The sequence below is a fragment of the Lagopus leucura genome, unplaced genomic scaffold (genome assembly GCF_019238085.1).
Source record: "Lagopus leucura isolate 7727_CA_CO unplaced genomic scaffold, USGS_WTPT01 Super-Scaffold_73, whole genome shotgun sequence".
Classification (NCBI taxonomy): Eukaryota; Metazoa; Chordata; class Aves; order Galliformes; family Phasianidae; genus Lagopus; species Lagopus leucura.
Window position 1 is genome coordinate 57,202,958 of NW_024962252.1, and position 21,599 is coordinate 57,224,556.

The 21,599-nt window shown below is 40.1% G+C and overlaps 1 protein-coding gene across 3 annotated transcripts in view; it reads right to left on the bottom strand.

The window, feature by feature from the left end:
- The window catches only part of GRM1 (glutamate metabotropic receptor 1), a 173,635-nt gene extending 155,983 nt beyond the window's left edge, over positions 1-17,652 (bottom strand). For all 3 annotated transcript variants that reach the window (XM_042885441.1, XM_042885459.1, XM_042885451.1), the window contains exon 1: positions 16,977-17,652. In XM_042885441.1, coding sequence (XP_042741375.1) covers positions 16,977-17,652 — 676 coding nt within the window. The remainder of the gene's footprint in view (positions 1-16,976) is intronic.
- Positions 17,653-21,599: the final 3,947 nt, after the last annotated feature.

Below are 21,599 nucleotides of genomic sequence, written 5' to 3' on the forward strand. Positions count from 1 at the left end.
AATAATAATAATAATAATAATAATAATAATAATAATAATAATAATAAAGGAATGGTATAATGTAACAGGAACCAGTCACAGATAGGTAGAAACAGACCTTTCAAATTCAGTTATCTAAAATAATGAATGGATTTAAAACTTTGGTTATAAAATGTAATAGTGCCAATGAAGTAGAGACACATGTCTACAAGACATCTACCTTCATTTTGTGTGATGTATTTGCTATGGACCTGGAATGATAACAATCAGTATTGTATACATAGAATAGATTAAAATCTGGATGTTAAGTTTTGCCACATGCTTGCAGTGAAGGAATATTAATAGACTGAGTCTTTATTGTGTCCTGCAAGGATCTGTTCTTAGATTTATCTAGTTAACATTAGTCAATGACCTGAAAGAAAACAAAAATACAGAAGTGTTACCAATAACATTTGCAAATGACAGAAAGACTGGGAGAGAAGTTACTAATATAGCATGATCTAGGTCATTCAGTAAACTGGGCATAAACAAAGAAACATGCAGGTAAATACACATGAATATAAACTCTCAGGAACTAAAAATGCCACACACAAGCTATTAAATCCCATCATGGAATAAAATTATTGTCTTGCAGAATATAATACATAAGCATTGAATGTAATGCTCTGATTAAATATATACACAAAATTGTTCTTTTATTTATGTAAATAAGTGAAATACTGTAGGAATAGTGTGATCAAACTACCTTCATTCTATTTGGCAACAGTATGACTGCTTATGTAATACTATCCAGCACTAAAAATATTTTTAAAAATGGTGAAAAACTGGTGTAGCCTTCAAAACAATGCTAGATAGGAAGATGTTACTGAAAGTGAACTATTCAAGAACAGAGATGTACTCCTATAAAAACAAGAACAAAAAGCATGAAACCCAAAGCAGCTTTTAACTATAGAAAAAATAAAATTCTAGGTCAGTGTTCCAAAAGAAGCATTCATATTAAGGAACTTACCGGCCTGAATTTTAAAATGGGCTGTGTATACATACCATTATATCATGTGGGGAGTCCATGGAGAACATACTTGAAAAATCAAATGATTTTGAGTTGGACGGTATCTTGGGTAACCTTTTGCTCAAATGGCACCAATGCTACACCTCTGCCTCTACTCTGTATTCCTAAAATATGTATCCTATTTCAAATCAGTTGCAGTTCTCATATAGACAGTTTCCAAAACACTTAGTAATATCTTAAAAATGAACAATCTTTCAAGCTTAGTGTAGCAAATGTCACCTAGCTATAGCATGTCCTTATAACTTGTCAGCACAGTTGTTAACATGGATACCCAGAATACTTGAGCAAGAAACATACAACCTGGAACTGTTCTTCAGAGTACTCTATGTTGCAAATCTAGACTAAATAATATTACTCTTCTCAGTATTTTATCAGCTATTAACTCTAATGTGTTAGTTTTGAAGGTGCAGTATGCCAATGTTAGAAACTCAACGAGGCCTTTGCAGATATGCAAGTACAAGTCAAGCAGTTCAGTGTTTAGACCACTCATCAGGGAAGTGGACAAATTAGCTTCACTTTTGACATGAGATGATAAAAAAAACCCACACCTTTCTTTAAGAAGAGTGACATAATTACTGAAATACAATATTTACTGTGCTGGACTGTGCTGAGTCTGCCTGAGATAGTGTTAACCTTCTTCACAGCACCCTGTGAACAACTGATGTTGAGGGGTGTTGGGGCTTCAAAGGTGGTTGCTCTTCATTGGTTGGTGGAGCACAAGTCTGTCTCTTGAAAGTAGTGAGAAACTTCCTTCTTTTTCACTTATTTGTTTTTAAAACTTTCCAGCATCTATTAAACTGTTTTTGTCTTGATCCATGAGTTTTCTCACTTTTGTCTTTCCAATTCTTACCCATTGCCTTAGCATAGGACAGGGAGAAGCAAATAAGTGGCTGCATGGGTGGCTGGCTGCTGGTCAGGGTCAGCCCACCACATGGACCAATGAACCTTTAAAAAATCTTTTGAAATGCAACAGTGTAAAGTTTGACAGTAATGCTTCCCAAATGGATTTTCTAGTCTTCTAGGATCATCTAGGATAAGACAACCCGGAATCCCTTTGAACTATTGTGATAGAGAGAGAGAACATAAAATAAGAACCACCATGTTTCCCTCTCTAGCTGTTTTTAAAACTACTACAGAATAATATATTTTTAAATTCTGAAATGATTTATTTTCAGTTGCCCAAAGAAAGTTTTTGTACAATAAATACAGGAATCAATCATCCTGTTCTACAGCAGATCCAATCACTATTTTAAACTGAGTTAAGACTAAGGTAAGATATCCCAATTTCTTTTGTTTCCCTTATGTAACTGGATAATATTTGGATCTCCATTGTCTACTGGATCAATTCCCTAATTAGCAGTGAAGCAGAACTCCTTGCTGCATAACTTACATGCTTGGAATGAAATCACAGCTGTAGAAATTAAGGGTAAAACATTTGTGTTTGCAGGAGTGTATCATCTCCACCTTCTTGTTTATTAAAATGTATCCCTTTCCTTATTGGTGTTCCAAGTTACAATATGCCAAACACCCTATTCCCTTTCTTTGAAGCAACAGTGGCCTTGTCACAAAGATAACTAGTGGAAGCATAAAGTCATGCTTCCCTGAGACTGAAATTCAAATGTGAATATTACCAGGAAGAAATTCTTTGTAAAGATTTACACTTTTTAGAATGCAACTCTGGAATACTTCTGCAAGAAAAAAAAAAAAAAAGAAGAAGAAAGAGGCAGGCTAATAAAATAGCATTTCTATTAGTAAAATATGCAGGCTTTCTCTCTGCACCCCTCTTTTCTTAGACTTTTCCTTCACATATATAGGCACATACATTTGAATTGAAAGTCTGTAATAATTATATCTAAAAATGCTTCCTACAGAAATCAGCAGCAAATCTTCCACTGAAATCAATGGCATCAGGTTGAAAGCAAATTCTGTTTTTAGATTAAAATAACTTACAATAATAAAAGGTTAATTATGATCTAATTGTAATGACTACTATTCTGTTTTCAATTTTTTACCTTTCCCTGTCTAAAAAGTAAGTTTTCAGGTCAGCTGAGATTGATTTATTTTTTTTCTAATCTATAGAAAACATACATCCCAGTGACTGAGGATAGAATCACCAATTCTGTATGATTCAAGGATGCATACATCTATTGTTTCAAATTAATGTAATATGGTGGTTTACAATGAAAACATGAAAAGAACAATACTAAAGAAGAGAGATTTACAGATATGTAAGTTCTTTTCCAGAAGGCAATAGCTTTTGAAAAGAATAGTCAACTAAGATTTTCAGAAAGTGTTTTTGGTGTTAGTATAATGGGAGAGGGAGCTGAAGGAAAGATTAGAAGAAGCTGATACAGACAGGTGCAGGCTGTGATTTTTATGAGAAGGATGATGAGACACTGCGAAAAGCAGAGCTACATAGAAGATTCCTACAGAAAGTTCTCTCCTTTGGAAAGTGTTGATTCAGGAGAATCAAAAAGTTCTACAAGAATCTCTTCAATAAATTTCTCCCCAAAACAAGGCAGACCACTGTTCTTTTTTATGCCATCCCTGCATCAGCCACTTTTTGTGTTCTGCTGTGTATGCAATGAAACCTGCTTACTGAACAGTGAAGCATACACAGTGCATATTCTGAATATGACCTGCAGTTTGTAATTTTTTATACGATTCACAAAATATTGTGTATTCTGTAATTTGAGTTAGTGTTTGTTAAAGGCTAGAAAATCTAAGACAGCTTCCTTGGAAGATGAGAAAATTGGTATTAGTGTATGGAAGCTGGAAATACCAAAAAGACAGCCTTTGACAAGAGAAATCTTTGTGTGGTAGAGACACAGAAGTAATTCCTTTTCTTTCTTCTCTATATGTTATTTTCCTGCATCTATTACAACAAAAGTCTTGTATGAGCTTGTGAAGCTAAGCACATACAAATCAGAACGCAGTTGATAAGAAGTATTTATTAAAAATGAGAGAGGAAAAAAATCCAGGAGAAACTTATCCTAATGTAATCCAATTGCTAACAAATGGGAAGAAAAAAAAAAAAAAGAAAAAAAAAAAAGAAAAAAAAAAGAATCCTAATTACCAAATGGGAAGGTGCAATGAAGTTTTCAGCATTCAGTTAGCTTTTTACTTTGATCTTTCATTTACAAAGCTAAAAACATGGCCAAACTAATCAGTTATTTCAGTATTCCTCTTTAAATTAAGAAAGAGAAAATAACTTCTACCTGTCTCTTCAGAACAATATATACAGAATATTGTCCTTTTTCTCCAGTGGGCTGCAGCCTTCCATAAATCCACTCATCAGTTTTCATAATCCTATGAAATGCAGAATTCAGAGGCCATACGGTCTCCCTATAGCCTAACCCTGTACACAGATCTTTAGTAGGCTTCAAAATGTTAATTTTTTCCACAGAAAGCCTGTTTTTAATGTGACTCAAAGCACACTATGCCTAAACTAGTAAGGCATTGGACACTTCTGTGAAGTGAGCGATCCTCAGAAAAAATGTCTTGTAAATATACAGTTCATTCTTGTCTTCCATAATTCATGTTCTTAAAGTTGAGTCAGTGTTCACATGTCTTTTTGGATCACACAAGAGTGTTCTGCACCTTAACAGATCTCCCTGTGGAGATAGATTTATAGCTAAATTTTAGTCAAAAGCTAGTCTCCCATTGACTTCATTAAGACAGAATCATAGGTCTGAGTGTAAATACAGATGTATAGCCAGAATCTTAAAGAGTGTTTCATTATCCATATATCCTTAGGGTATGAGCTATAAAAAGCTGTGATGTGTCTCAAGATATTTGTAGCACCAGCACGTCTCTGCTTTACACTTCAAAGGCAACACCACAGCTACACAAACAGTGGAATACACTTTTCCATGTATATGGAACTCAGCAGAAAACGTGCAAGTAGGTGTAACAAAGACACTGATTTTTCAAACACGATAGTACTCCAAATTGCCTTGTAAGAGCCCATTAATGTGTTTCTTGCATGAAACAATAGCATCTATAATACATTATATAAATGTTAAGAAACATCCAGAAAACATTATCATCTATGTTTTCACAACAAATCATTACAAAATTCACTAGTGCTTTCCTTTCTAGAAAAACTGATGGGTAAAAATGTTAATTAACCCAGTTGCAAATTTCTTGTTACTCTTCCACACATTTTGGTTTGTTGTTTATTGTATTTTGCATGTCCTGTCAGATGAATTATATCATTTCAGATTCAAAGTAGTGCTCAAATTAATGAGGTCATGAGAAAAACATCACTGCATTCTTCTAAAAAACTTGTTGTTTTCTTCAGTCACAAGGGACAATATTTATGACACAGGAAAAAGAAAAAGGCCAGCATAAAATTGGCATGAAAACTGGAATTTTCAACTAGCAAAAAAAAAAAAAAAAAATAGTATAGAAAAACTGTTCTGTAAACTAATAGTAAAATGCATGGTAAAAGCACCAATTGCTAGTAAATGAACAAATATACACTCGAAATAATGCACACAAATTGCAATAGTGGACTATCTTTGACTAAGGAGGTTATTTAATCCCGAATTGCTTTCCTACGTACTTAGTATCTACAGCATAAGATACTTTTAATTTTCCGAGGCAGCTGAGACCAAGAGTGAACTCATGAATGTTAAAACTTTTAAAAATGTTTTTCTTCTCTGCTTACATAATCAGAAGTATTAATAAATAATTAGAATTTGGTGCTTGAAAGGACCTCAGCTCTTTATATCTACACAACCACCTGTATAATGCAAGCCCATGGGTCCACTCAGAATAACACTGCACTGGGCTCAGTGACTTGCATTTGAATAAAACTGTTCTGGAGTGTCTGCAGCACATTTTGGTTAGACAACATCAGAAGACCGAACATGCATCATTTTCCTTAGTCATTTGTCCCAGTGGTCAGCCATCTTCAAAAGTACACATTTGTTCACTGAGCAGCAAATGACACTTGCTAACATTTTAACCATTAAGACAAAGAAAAATTTATTTCTGATTGGTTTTGTTTGCTTGGAGGATATTTTTTTTTTATAAAATAGGTTGTACCTATCTTTTGACCAATCATATAGGAGTAAGCTGCTTTAGATTCCTTTGATAAGGCATTGTTTTCATCCCACAAATCATTTTATCCTGACCTCTTTCCAATATTTTAAATTCCTTTTAAAATATTGATAATGGCACTGAAAAGACAACAGCAACATTAATCATAATAATCCTTATGTGGATGTAAAGTTCCCAGTCTCACAACACAGTTGTGAGCAGTTACACAAGCTTTTTGTACTGTGGAGTGGATTTTTTAGGGTTTGGTGGGCTTTATTGTTTGTTTTGTTATTGTAGCTGTTTTTTGAAAGTAGATCCTCTGTAACTGTATATTGCATTTAGGACTTAAGTGCAAGTGGCAGACGTGCCTTAATCCTTCATATGTGGTTTGCATTTGACTGTATTAGCATACATTTTCTTAGACTGTGCCTAGTTTACCAAGAGATTTGAATGTTTCCTTTTCTCCCCTTTACTTATTATCTCACAGATGCATATCTTGACAGCAGAGATGTGTTTCATATCACTTATGAAGACAGTGAGGCATTAGACTCTTTGTTGATCTCTATGCAATGCTGTTAAAATGACCTCATTTGATGGTTGCTCCCCACTTACTGAGGTTGGTGTTCTGACCTGTAATTTATTTGATGTCTGTTTTTCCAATACTGTATATCACTTTTTAAAAATCAAAATAACCTTTGATACTAATTCATTGCCTTATAGAAGTCTGACATACTCAATCTGAACAGTTACATTTAGCTTTCTCAGTTGCACTTTCATCAGGAAATAAAATCAAGTTAGTATGTAAACTATTTCCCAAAGAGTCACTCTGGTTGGCTGTAATTATAACTTTTTGCCAGCTGAACCCTGAATTGCCATCTTATTATTTTTCTAGAGTTTGCTGTCTTGGTAGCTGGAATTGTCTGGGATAGCTCACTTGTTTTTTGCTTTTGGATTTTTGGCACAAGCTAATGCTGACCATTTTGCCTGTTCCATTACAGATTTAAATCAATATTCATCATCTCACTCACCTTCATAACATCAGTCTTGGACATCACTCTCCTCATGTGACAGAGTCAGACCCTCTACATCCTTATGCCACCTTTTTGCAGGATGCCAGCAGTGGAGCACAAAGTTATGGACATGTTTAGGGGTAGTTTAAGAAAATATTGACCGTCTCATTCTGAGACCAGTGACAAATTCAGAAGGTCTTGGAAAGTCTTCTCATCATTCCTGTAATTCCACTTGCAGATTGGCACTGTTTGAGAAGGAGGAGGAACTCCAGCTCTGTGCTGGATAACAGCCACAGGCACTGTCCCTTAATATGTGCAGACAGAGCTGCTGGATGTTGGAACCCTGCACAAATCTGGCAGCAAATTGATTTAGCTCTGGTAGACAACCACATGAAAGAGAAAGGCTAATCCTATTTTTACAAGAGAACGCAGTTGACACCTGAGAACCGTGATCCAGGTGCCTTGCGGGGGAAGAAAACAATACTAATGAAAAGGCACATGACTTAGTTAAAGTTACTGATTGGTGTTTTGCGGCTGTGTGTTATCCAGGCTTATAAGGCTTCTGCCTGCCCCCTTTTTCCTTCTCAGCATCTTGAAAACTTCTGTTCTAGCAGAGTGATTGTCCCAACTCAGCACTTCACATATCTGTGGAATTTTTAGTCTAATCCCAAATATATGTTCGTGCTCCCATAGGATTGTGTCCTGGAAAATAAGAGCGCCACCTGAGAGAATGCTATTGGCTCATGGCAATATCCTATTCTACCCACTTCAGTGGTAATGGATTTCAATTCTTCAGTTTCTCAAATCAATCCACCAGTTTCAGCAATGATGATAATGTAGTATTCCTTTGCATCACTGTCAATATTTAATTTCTTGCTGCTCAGGCAAGAGACTGAAATAAAACAGGTAGAGCCTGCAGTCAGAGAAATACATTCTCTCTAAGAGGATTACCATCTATCAATACCCAGCATTTAATACAACTCCTACTATGGTCTACATGCCAAATTTCCTTGCACTCAAACCTCTCTAGCAAGCACCATGCAGGTAAAAGAAAATGCTCATATGTTTGTCTGAAATGTTTTCTCAATTCCCAACAAATAATTACAAATTTATCTTTTATTTTCTACTCTGTATTGGAAAAGACCTTCGATGTTCTGTGGAACCTAGACTCATGTTGATTTTTATGAACATCTACCCAGATTTCCAATGACTTTCATGATTTTCATGCCTAGTTCTTGTTGCCCAGATGAGTTTTGTTTGAATAAATGTGTGGGAAGCTACCAGCCTTTACAAATACACACAGTCACAGGTGAATAATATGAAAGTCCCCTGTCAAACTACAGATTGTGACAGTGCTGAAGAAAATGAAAGTCTGCTCCACAAACAATTTGCAAGAGAAGTAAAGAGTAAAATTCATTGGGAATTCATGTTTAGAAGTGAACTAGACTCATTGTTCTTCTAGTTGGAAGGAAAATATTATGTATATGAATATCTTCTAATATCTGTGCAAATCCAGCAGTTTGCCTTCACACAATTTTACACTACTTTTGATAATTATGAGATGCTTCCCAAAGGATTCATAAGCCCTGGGGATCTTAAGTGTTCTCTGAGGAATACAATTCCTATAAGCTGTAAATATGTGGTAGCCATGTTAATCCCCATTCAGGATCCACTGATCTCAAAGAGAGGACCAACAGCTAAGATCAATGAGGACTGTATCGGAAGCCCTACAGTTACACTTACCCTCTGCACCAGCACAGGACATAATCTGCTTTGTCTTCAGAACTGTCAAATGCCTATCCTTACAACATTTCTATCATATTTAAAAAGGATTTATAAATCTTTCCTTCCCGTTAATAAAATGAAGGAATCCTTCAACCAATTGATTTGTTTAAAAATATTCAGCAGAAAATACAAACGGAAATTGTTCAAACCACTGTGTTGTATGATAGCATGACTTTTCACTAAAATGAAATATCTGCCGCATTGGTTCTTGACAGACACAAACCATCCAGGTAGTGGCATAGAATCCTGTCACAAGAGGAAATGAGAGCATACACAGTACTTTTCATTAAAAAGCACTCCACGTGTCACAGACCGCTACTAACACATTGGCTCTGTACTTTCTGACTGCAAGTTATGTAATGGAAAATGAAGGTAAATCTTACATATTGTGTTCTGATTTCCTTTTCATGTGCGTGTTGCCTCATCTTCTCACTGAGCTCACAAAAGAAGAGTTAGCCTACAGCAGTATAGAAGGCCTTATTATAACCTAAGTATCAAAAAATCTGTAATTGTGACTGAAATTTAGACATATTTGGTATGAAAAAGATGCAAGAGAAATAAAAATTGGTAATGGTAATATTTAATTGAAAGCAAAATAAATTATCTTTTTTAAAAAAAGAGAAATCCAATTTCAAGAAAATTGAAAGGAGCAGCAAAGAGATCAAAATCCTAAGAAATCACATGGAAATTACTTAGATACATGTAAGAGACTGAGAGCAGTTTTATATGCCACTGCTCAAAAACAATCACCGTACCTCCAAAAAGATCAAAGAGCCAGCACAATAAAACAGAAAAGTAAGCTCCATAAAGCTATTAAAATAAAACTAAAAAAAATAAAAATAAAAAATTAGCAAGTGGAAATTTTGTCTTAATGAGGGAATGAGAACAGAGAATACCTTGGCAAATGAAACATAAAACCACAATAAGACAATATGAAACAAATTTGAGACACAACGACATAAAATATAATAATCCACCATTCTGCAAATATTCCAGAAATGAGAAACTTGCCTTATATCCACTGATAACCAGATACATAAAAAGAACACTTGGGGAAGATAAAACCGTAGCAGAGAAGTTAAATTAGCTGTCTGGATCTACACTGTCTGGGAAGGGAGATAGGATAGTCCTCAGAGAAAGGTCATTTCTTCTGTAGGACAAGTCTAAACAGCTGTCTCAGAGTATCAATATTTTATAACAAATCCGTAAGATGGATTTAACAAATTGCCAAGACCAGCTAATGCAGAATTTTGCTATGGTACTTTGATGCCAATTTAATTGGCCTTAGTACCAAAACAGATGTCAGCGGTAAAGTGGAAAAAGTCATTTTATATATCAGATTTAATCATTAAGAAAATTTATAGAATGTTTAGAGTGTAGAGGGTAACCTGATGATTAAAAGACTTGTGACATTCCCACAGAAAGCTAACTGGTTGAAACAATAACAAAAGCAGTATTGATACACAAGTAAATAAATATATCATATCAGAGAAGAACCAACACAGTTTCTACAGAGAAAATACGAGGGCTGTACACAGCATCAGAGGCAGATGTTGGTGGTACAGCAGTAGAAGTTGAACCTACCCACCCATATTCTGTTACATTTTGTTGCTGTGTGACAGATGGCAGCAGAGAGGCATTCATCAACCCCTGCTGAATGTTGATGGGAACCAAACAGTGAATGTGAGCACAGTAAGGTGGTGGGTGGTGCATTTCAGCAGTGGTGACAGTGGGTACCTCTGGTGGTGCAGATTTTTACAAGTACAGCATGCAGGCTTTTGTTCATCACTGGCAAAAATGTATAGCTGATGTGGTGACTGCGTTGAAAAATAGTGTTTTGTAGCTGACGTATCACTGAATTTGCTCTACCAAATTCTGTTATTGTGCTCTATGTATCTGTTGTAGTTTCCATTGAAATAAATAGGAGGCACTACATCAGAGTGACCTATATACATACCTCAGAAGCTTACTAGATTTCTTTGATGGAGCAAAAAGCCATGTGAATGATACAATAAATATAAAACATTTGGAATTTAAGAGAACTTTTGATGAGATCCCTCAGTAGTGATTCTCACAGAAGCAGAGGTAATATTGATTAGAAAGCATGTCCTGCTATGGATTAAGAATTGGCTAGCAAATAGGAACGTAAGGATAGGAAATAAATTTTGTGTTAATTAATGTGGAGTAACACACATGAGGAAACTACTGTGTATGATGGCCTATGATCTAGGCTTTTCCTATTAAGAAAAAGGTATTGTGGTATTTAAAAGTATTTTCTGATGGCATCCATTCAGTGCACTGTGGGAGCTGAAAAGGTAGTGGACCAGTAGAACTTTATCAGGAAAGGTGCAAGAGCAGTACAGTTGCTCTTGTTACTTCAAGTTACTTCATGACTGAATTTAACCATGGTGTATTCCACCTCAAACAATGCATACAACTGTTACCCCCCCATTTCCTGCTAAAACCAGAAGAACAAAATTATGATCAGGAGTAACAAATGATAAGAAGTTTTGTACAAATGTAGGAATGTAACGTAGTCGATAAGGAGCAAACAAAAGTAAATAAGAGGAAATACTACTTCACACAACATGCAATTATGTAATAAAATTCACTGTTAAGACACCAGAGAGAAAGGTATACAAATAGATGCAAAAAGGGATTAGTCAAATTCACACAGGAAAGGTCCATTGGCAGTTTCTCACCTAGTAGCTATGAAGGTGTGCTCTATGTGTGCTCTGCTCTTCTTTCTTTTAATATTCATCCCACTGATGAAGGACTAGTATAGAATATTTCCCTAGATGTTAATTGAGTTCAAGAGCTGTCTGGATGAGGAGCTACGAGATATGGTTTAGTAGCCTGTGGTAGCAATGGTAATGGGAGGGCAGTTGGACTAGATGATCTTGCAGGCTGTTTCCAACCTTGTGATTCTATGATTCTATGATTCTCAGCTAAGAGGTTATTTTTCACAATAAACAATTCCCTTAGAGAAAAGGCGGAGAGAAAGCTTCCTTTGCTGAAAAGCTATTCTAGTTCATGTCTGACCAGTATTTGGCCGTTCCCATCAGACTGTCAGCACAGGTGTTAATTAGTGCCATCTGTGATGGTGGCCTATGCTGTGAACACCTGCCACCCAGAAAATCACAGTGGTTTTTCACACAGGTCAGTGAGCACCAGTTAGTTGTGACTTCGACCGGTATTTTTCTAGGTTGTGTATGGCAAGTGCAGTCATTCTTGTAGCTCCTACTGCAGCTACCAATTCAGTGGCTCATCAGACCCCCGAAGATTCTTTTTCAATGGATCATACTATTCCTACTTAAAACACTTGAAACAGTTTTTATTTTTCTGTCTGCGAAAACTAAGAATAATCACCTTCATCTTGTGAACAATAGTTCAAAGGAGTTGTTATGGAGGTATTTTCACATGGTTTTTGAGATCATTCGAATTGTTTTACTTTTTTTTAAAACAGTTTTCACTGAGACAAGAATCCTGAAGGAGTTTGCAAGGAATATGGAACATTCAAATCCGAAAACAGGGGAATAATTCAAGAAGAAAAAAAAAACCAAAAAAAAAAAAAAAAAAAAAAAAAACAACCTGAAATAAAGCACAAATGAACCCACAGGGTCTACTGATAAATATGTATCCAGTAATACTGCTGCGAAGTCAGGCTGAGAAGTTAGATGAGTGTTTTGAGGTGATTTAACTCATGTAGCTGCCAGTTGTGCAGTTGAAAACTTTGATTATTTGTGAATTTAGGAGTACTGCAAAGCAATATATATTTCAGAAGGAATTTCTCTTGATCCTCTGCAGTGTTGGTCGCACACAATATTTTTGTCAACATCAATCAATGTAAGTGATTCTCCTAGCACAACACCTTATAATAAATATAATTAATGTGTCCAATACAGGGAGAATTCTAGTCCTTGCCTGTTTTTAAATTACTATTTGTCCTTCTTAGGACATTTTTCTCTCCTTTCTCCCTATCAGGAAGCCTCTGATGATGATAGGTGAAGCTATTGAAATGGAGAAAAAAAAATAGATAGGAGAATGTATTTGGGAACAAACATCTCAGGCACAGTTCACACTTCATGAGGTTATGAAAATTTTTATGGCTGTTGATAGAAATATTGGTAAATTCTGAAATTTCAAGTGTAGGAATTGAAGTTGCTGTTCACTATTGCCTGACCATAATTTAACTGAAAATACCAATCCTAGTAACACCAAGAAATTAATGATAAATCATTATTAGAAATAGCTTGTAAGAACACCTTGTGAGAAATAAAGCAATTTCACTGTATCAAAATTATTCCTTTGAACCATTTGGATATTGCCCCACTTATCTTTAAACAGGAGTATTATTTTCTAGCACATCTAAAGCTACTTCAGTGAGTTCTATGCAATAATTTTTTTTTTCTCTGTGAAATCTGCAGCGAATAGCAAGGTCTACTTCTTACCACTTTCGTTCCAACATGTATATATAACTGTGCATATGAATTTCTTGTATGTTACTAGAACACTGTGTGTGGTAATCAGGTTATAAAAAAATCACTGTGAAGATAATTAAATACATTGCTGTCTACTTTGATACGAAAGTTTTTACAGTTTTGCCATTCATTTTGTCATAATAAGCCTTGTGACACAAATCAGACAAATTGATCATATTTTGGTGCTATCAGTAAAATAAAGCTATAAATAATCACAATTTGATGCAATTAACTAAATGGTCCATTTCTAAAGATATTTTTACCAAGTCCACATGTTAACCTGCTGGAATTTAAATGTTGTTTGTAGAGGACTATTTGTACACTAAAGTGCAAGAATAGTCCATAAATAGCAGATGGTCAGTAGACAAACAGATCTGTTCACAAAACCAAAAATCTTACACACATTTTGTAAGCCCAGTGATTGAGAAGAAAATTCAGGCCTAAGCATTAACTATTTCTATTTTCTTATTCTGAAGTGACCTCCTTGGAAAGCGAGATCATATAAAGCCTTCTTAAACCATCATCTCTCCTACCTTTTGGATAAAGATGAGGAATTTTTTGGAGGCTGCTGAGCACCAGCTATTATATAGGCATCTTAAGGGTCTGGGAAGCTAGTGTAATGCACAGCAATCTAATAAGTGCCCTGTGCTTTCTGGAAACAGCCCTTATCGCACTTGGTATGTATGAACATGACCTGAATTCAGGAATACCTGTAGAGTTGTGCCCAACTTCATACATGTGTTTTTAAGACCTTTGATTTCCATATGAAGCCTTGGCCTGGAGTTAGACAGACACTTATCTGCATTTCTAGATGAGGATGCCTTTCAAGCCTAAGAGCTGAGAAGATGTACCCATGCCAAGTACTCCAACACTGAAGTACCTTTGAAGAATCCTTAAAAAAAATAATAGTCTTGAAAATGCCTTGCAGCTACTTTATAGTCACACAGCCTTCCACAGGCATACGCACAGATTTCTCATATCATTTCATGACTGCTGCCTACTCTGAAATAAATGTGCTCTCACCATGTGTAAGTATGCTCAACTGAGATACATAACAACCAGACATAGTAACTTGCCTTTGTTTGTTCTGCAGTGTGGAGCTGTATGTGTCAGTTTTAATCTAAAGCTAAGCAGGCCTTTGAAAACAGGTTTTTTCACTAACAAGTTTCTAATCAAGTGCAACATTTATATACCTTAATAAACAATGGTGCAAAAAGTACACCATGAAACATCATGTATTAATGCACAGAGACTGTATACAGGTAAATATAGTCACCAGTAATGGCATTAACACAAGAAGAGTGGTCTTCACATGACATGCAAAGAAGGATATTGGTAACTATTTGAAAGACATCATGCCACAGGCTGGATGACTTTAATATTTTGATTCTTGTGGCTCCATGATAAGAAAATTGGCACTGAACTGTAAGGCATTTATTTCTGATTTTCATTAGAAGTACATTGCTGCAGACCAGTATCATCTGGGGCTCTCAAATAGCTCCATCCAGTGTATGGGAGCAGAGGAAGGGGAATGGAGGAGCCGAGATGTTCAGGTCAGCTCTGAGTTGTCACTGATAGAGCACTGCTGGCTGCCACAGGCCAAAGGCTGGTGGTGTTGTGTCATCCCCTTGTGGCTGGGTGCCTGTAGGCACTGAGCTGCGAGGCCCCGTAAGAGACTGAGCAGAAACAGCATCTCTGCAGCTCTCAAGAGGTGGTCAGATCAGACCTGAAGTACTCTGAAAATGAAACTTCTTCACAACTTCGACCTGCATGCTTCCTAGGAATGGTCCCATTTTTCATGACGCCCACTGATGTGATTCCCCAACCAGTAAGACCCCAGAATTATTTGCAGCCCACTATTAAGACGGTGCAGAGGCCAATGAGTAAGTGTGGAGGAGGAATGTTTCTAACTACACTTTATCCCTCTATTTCCAAACATAGCACGGATGGAGCTGCTCCTATTCACAAAGTATTACTCAGAGTGACTCTGTGTTTCCTGTGCAGAGTAATCCCACCTTTAACATAAGAGCAAGCAGCTCTCACTGTGAGTGCACAGTATTTCAAGTAACAGAATTGCAATAACTCGCAGCTATTTCATGTCTACTAATTTCAATTCATACAGGAAAAAAAAACCCCTTTGGAATCCACCCCTCAGCAATTGCCATGGGGTTAATGACATCTTCCTGGAAGAAGCAAAGAAGTTGAGATTTGTTATATATATTTGCAGTGGGATTTGCAGCCTCACTCTAACAATAAGGGTATGGCAGATAGAGATTTAAAAAAAAAAAAGCAAACATGTAACTTGAACTGCATAATCTGCAAAATCCTCATGACATTTCCTAAGAGGAGATTGTTACTTCGTGGGGCAGAACTGATCCACTATTTTCAAAAGTATCAGTCTAAATCCTGCAAAAATGTCTTGCAACAACCATTTTTCCTCAGTCACCATCTATTGTAAAAATAGATATGGAATTAAAAATTCTTGCGAGCAATGGATGAAATTACTACTTACAATGATCTTTTAAAATGAATAAACAAATGACCTTTAGAAGCTATAGTTTTTTGGTTTTTGTTTTTGTTTTTGTTTTTTTTCCTAGAAAGATAAATCCTACCTGCGTTAAGGAGTTGTACCTGCACGGAGTGAACAGATCCCCTCAGGCAGCTCTCAGCCAGGGTGAGCTCATAGCTCCCCAGAAGTGCATGGAGTGGAGCTCGGCAGTTTGCATCCACACATAATTCACCCCCTCGATGTTTATTTTTCACCCCAGCCTGGCACAACATCTAATCCTATCTGTCAGCAGTAAGGAATCCTAAGAGCTCGTGTTCCACTCCTTCCAGCAGTTCATTTTCTCATCTGTGACAGGGCATAAAATGAACTGCAAACGTCAGGTCATTGCTTCCTGCTCTTACATATGCTTTTTTTTTTTTTTTTTTTCTTTTTTTTTTCAGAATTGCAGCACTTTTATGTCTTAAGTATTCAATTTAATACGATTCATCTTTGCATGTTGTATATGCAAATCTTACTGGAGATTTCTTTATTTATTCATAACAGTGTATGTTCTTCACACTTTTTACTGAGCCATCTCTGTGAGAAGAAAAGGTGTGGAGTCAGCTCTGTAACCAGAGAGGGAATCGTAAATCAAATCCACAGCAGATATATGCTCAGGTAAAGAAAACAGCTGCACAATTACAACAATAATAAGATCAGCTTTGCAATTTTATACTTGAAAATCCCATTTTTGTGTCTATAATTGGACTATAGAAATGCCACAGTAATCTATCACAAGAGTTTACCTTCTATAAGAAAAAATAATTTCTTTAATTTATGTTGGTCCAGCCAGCCCATCTATAAGCTGACGCTCCTTTATAAAACAACCTTTTCTTTTGATATAAGCCATTTAAAAAGAAGGAAATCTGTTGACTATGAACACATTGTTCAAGTCAACATCTTTACATTAGAATCCTACAGAACAGCCCTGCTGCCCTCTATTTTCCACAGGACACCCTGGAAAGGCACCACAAGGTCTCGACTCAGCCCAGGCAGAACCTATCTGCTCCTGGGCAGCAGATGGGCACTGTGGGCTCCCACCTTCCCCCTGGACCCACCTTCAGTGTGCACAGCAGACACGTAAGTCCAGTTGTAACGCTTCACAATATCAAGCATGGCGCGGGCTTGGAGTGTGTCAGAGGGCACCACACGGAGGAAATACTTGTAGAGAGTCTTGTCACTCAGATCGATGCTGGTGGCAGAATAGGCAATTTGTGGGATGTCAAAGAGCTGCAGGAGGTTCTGCACCTGGATGGCGACTGAGCTGGAACCAGGGCCAATGACTCCTGCAATGGGCTTCCTCAGGCGGCCTGGGGGCTGCGGTTGTGAGTCGGAGAGGCAGCGCCCACCGCCTTCCCTGTCATCTCTGATAGAGATGAGTGAGTCCCGAATGAACTCAATGCTCTGCTCCAGGGCCACCGAAGAGTGCCAGCAGGAGTCGCGGATCTCGCTGCCCAGCGTGATGTTGGGCAGCAGCACTGGGTCAGCGTTGATCTTATCCAAGGTGTGAAACATGGCCTCCACCCGCTGGATGCCGTATTGCTCCCGGATCTCCCCACACTTCCTCTCAGGCACCTTCTCAGCTGGTGGTTGATGGTGGACCGAGAAGAGGGCACCAATGATGACATCCCCGTCCATGCGGGCCACAGAGCGCTGCGCAGAGGCGGCAGCTGGTGGCAGCGCGGCACCTGCCAGCAGCAGCGCAGGCAGCACGAGAGACAGCACAGCGGTCATTGCGGTGCACGGTGCTGTCCGCGGTGGGGCTACGGCTCTGGTGGGATCCTCTTGGATGCGTACGCTGTGAGCACATGTAGGGAACGGCATCCGCTGCCCCCCGCCGGTTCTCGGGTTGCTCCTAATAGCATCGCAGCCACGTCTCACCGCACAACTCTCGAGGGTGCATAGGTAGCTGTCATCCTAGTGACTTTTAACCTGGTGGCACAGAAACGGGGTATGAAACGCTCACTGGGGATTCAACGTCAAATCAGAGCTCAACAGAGTGGCACGGTTCGAGGAGGTCAATGCTTTCGTAGGGCCGTTAGCTCCGGTAAAGGCTCTTGGAAGTATGTTTCAAGAGGAATTAAGGTGTGTGTTTATTTGCCTTGCCACACTCCCCTGTGTCTGCTTATGAGAACCGCTCCTGAGCCCGCCTCTCCCGCCCAGGCGGCCGCGCCTTTCCGCGCCCCGCCCGCGGCACAGCCGAAAGTTTGGCGGGACACTCGGCGCTCCGGGAGGCGGCACAGCCCTCCCCAGCCAGGGACATGGTGCCGAGCGTTGCCCCTCTCGCCTTACTGCCGTCCGAACACATAATCCTCAGGTCCTCATCTAAGGAATTTTCTCTCCCGAGATAAAAAAGGGATGAAGAGAGAGCGAGAGCTCTGCTCTGCCACCGACGGGAAATGTCATTTAAAGGTCAGCGGAAAGGAGAAGAAAGGGGCCCCTTTTAGCTTAACTTTTCCGCCTGTCAGGAGCAAAGCTGTACTCCGACCAGGGACGCACACCTGACCCCAGGGAAAACACTCCAGTTACTACGGCAACGGCTGGCAAAGTCCTGCTACGTTTTGCCGGCACGCCTCGCAGGCAGCCTTCGGGCGAGGGAAACCGACGAGCCCGGTGACCGTGCCTGCAGGCTCCGCGCCGTGCTCGGGGCCGGGCGGCAAGGCCACCGCCTCCAGCACCGCGGAAACGGCCTCCGCCGCCAGGCAGCCGGAGAGCGGTCCCTGTTGCGCGGCGGAACCGTCAGAACCACGGACAGCGCCCGGCGACAGGCGCTCTGAGCCCGGCCCCGGCTCCCGCCGCCCCGGCATCCGCAACGCCCGCGCCCCATCCCGCCGCCCTGGAGCCGGTACCCGGGCGTCCCGCGGTCCCCGCCGTCCCGTCGTTCCGCTACCCCGGTCCCGCCACCGCCGACCCAACCGCCGGACGCTTCCCCCAAACTTCTGCCCCCGCCTGGAGCCGCTGCTGTCTTCCCGCATGCACGGCCAGACACGGCGACACGACGATACACCTCCACACCGCCACGGAACACAGAGCCCGAGGCACACCGGCCGTTCTCCCCGATCTGCCCTCCGAGCACCGCGCAGAGGTGCGGATGCCGCCGCAGCGGCGGGACTACACGCTGCGGGGCAGCTGAGTCCCGGGGCAGAGCCGCGCTGCCCGTGGGGGATTTCCCCGGCCGCCCCTCGCCCTCTCCGGTCCGCAGCGCTCCGCAAGGCTGGCAGCCCGGGGCGTACCTGGCGTGGTGAGGCCGGCGTTCGCCGCCCGCTCGAAGCAGGCACCGGCGGCTGCCCGGGCGCCCCGAGCTGGCGCGCTGGCGGCGGGGCGACGGCTGTGGGCTGGTCGCTGGTGCCCTCTGTCTTCAGCACCGCTCCACCGCAAGGAAAAAAACAGGTCACCCCGCGCTCATCCATTATCTCACACGGCGGGATCGGGCATTTTCTCCCCCTCCTTAATTTCTTCGGCTATTGTCTTGGAAGCGAACGAGGAGGCGTCACCCGGAGCACGCAGCCGCCGCGGGGAGGTGTTGGTCTCTCCCCCCGCGGCTCTTTATTCGTTATCTTCTCGCCACAATTAGAGAAATCCAAAGCAAGGGACTGGCACATGGAAAGGGCTCAGACCACGCTGGGGGACCCAACAGCCAGGCTGTCACTATGAAAATAAATACATACACGTATTTATAAATGTATTGCAACAGGATAAATCACCTGTAAGGAGAAAGGCGTTGAGATTACTGTTTTAAGGTCAAGATGAGCCTCCTTAAAGGCACGTGAGAGGCATGTCAGATTAAAATAATACCAGATTGAATAATCATAATTCAGACGACCTGCTTGCATCCCTAACACAGGTCTCGGGTGTTTTACTTGGCTGTGGGAAAGTTAAAGTTAGATTACCTCCCCGCTGGGAACTCTATAGATATTTGTCCTACTTTTGAAAGAAAGAGGCAAGGACAAACATTTAACTATTGCTTGAATGAGAAGCTTTGCAACGAATGCTGCCTCAGAGCTGCCTCCTCCCCATGTCAATATTTGTGCTCTTTTTGTAATCACAGAGCTGTGACCTGGCATGTTTCTTATGGAGGAATGGCCCAGGGCAGCACTGCCAGCACCAGGCCTGAGGGCATCCAGGTGTGCCCTTCAAGGGAGAACAAATTCCCCTTTTCCCACACTTTAATAATTAGAGTTTACTCTCTGTTCTTGGCACAGAACACAGAATCACATAATCATGGAATTATAAAATCATAGAATGGCTTCGTTTGGAAGGGACCTTAAAGACTGCCCAGTTCCAATCCCCTGCCATGGGTGGGGTTGTCAACTCTCATCAGGCTGCCCAGGCCCCCATCTGACCTGGCCATGAACACCTCCAGGGCTGAGGCATCCACATCTTCTCTGAGTAACCTGTGCCAGCAAATGATTCCAATGATGACATAACTAAAAAGCTAGGAGGACAGCTGGCAGGGATCTGGAACTCATGAGAAGAACCTGGGATATTTGCAGGTTTTGGGAAGGGCTCCTGGAAGCCCAAAGAGTCAGAGAGACCTCAGGGCCATCATACTGCTTTTTCCCTCCAGTGTTATTTCCAGGTGTCACCCACACAGGCAGCCTGGTATGTTCCATCAGCCCCGGCAGACCAGATAGAACTGCCATTTTGTTGTTGCTGTTATATGAACATAGGGAGGTATCATCATGTCCCATCCTGAACATTTTCCTGCCTATAGAACCAGCATCAACTCACTGCACCATCAACCCATGCTCCCAGTGTCACCACTGTCCCATGTTTCTGAACACAAGGAGCCTTCACCACCAGGTAGCCATCCCTGTGGCACTCCACAGAACTTTGTGCAGAGGATCTTGTGCACTGCACAGGATTTTGTACAGAGAGGAGCTGCCGTCAGACAGTCAGGGGATTGGGGCTACAGCAGAGAAGAACTGGAGCTAGGCTGTAAGTAACACCGGCATTGCATGGGAAATTATGTGATGTTAACTATTTTCTTCCTGGACACGGAGTGAACAATTTTCAGTCTCCCATGAAACACAATTCAAAAATCACATACGGATTTATTGAAATATTTTATTTTGATAGTATAAAAATGTTTTATTCCTACTTCAGTTTAAAGATTTTCTATTATGAAACACAGTGTATCATTGTTTTTACTTCACATGAAATCAATCATCAGCTTAAAATGGAGGTTCTTTTCCAGTTCTTCTCCCAAATATATATTTTTTCTTTCAACAGCAGGGACACTCCTGTTAAATGCTCTTATTTCAACAACATGGCCTCTTTCATAAGAGAATCTTCTGTCGGTAAAGATCTGGTCAGTTGTAAAGAGGTAAGAGAGGTGTATTATACAAAAATATTTGAAAAGGAGTTGGTTTGGAAAAGCAAGGACAGAAGGCTTGAAACCAGACTTAACAAACCCCTACTTCTGGTTTGTTAAAACAGTTCCTCCCTTTGCTACCTCCTCCCCAGAGGCAAGTTAGGTTGGCTTTTTAACTGTGCAGCCTCTCCAGATACAATATTGGGCAGATTTAAAGTTATTCTGTGTGAATCAATACCTCTAAAACTGTGTAATTTTATTATGTCTTGAAAACAAATGCAAAGTTCATGTTGTCCTGTCTGAAGTTGGCTAACACACATACTGGCTAATGTAAGAGTTCTCAGTAATATTTTCTATTCTGCTCACT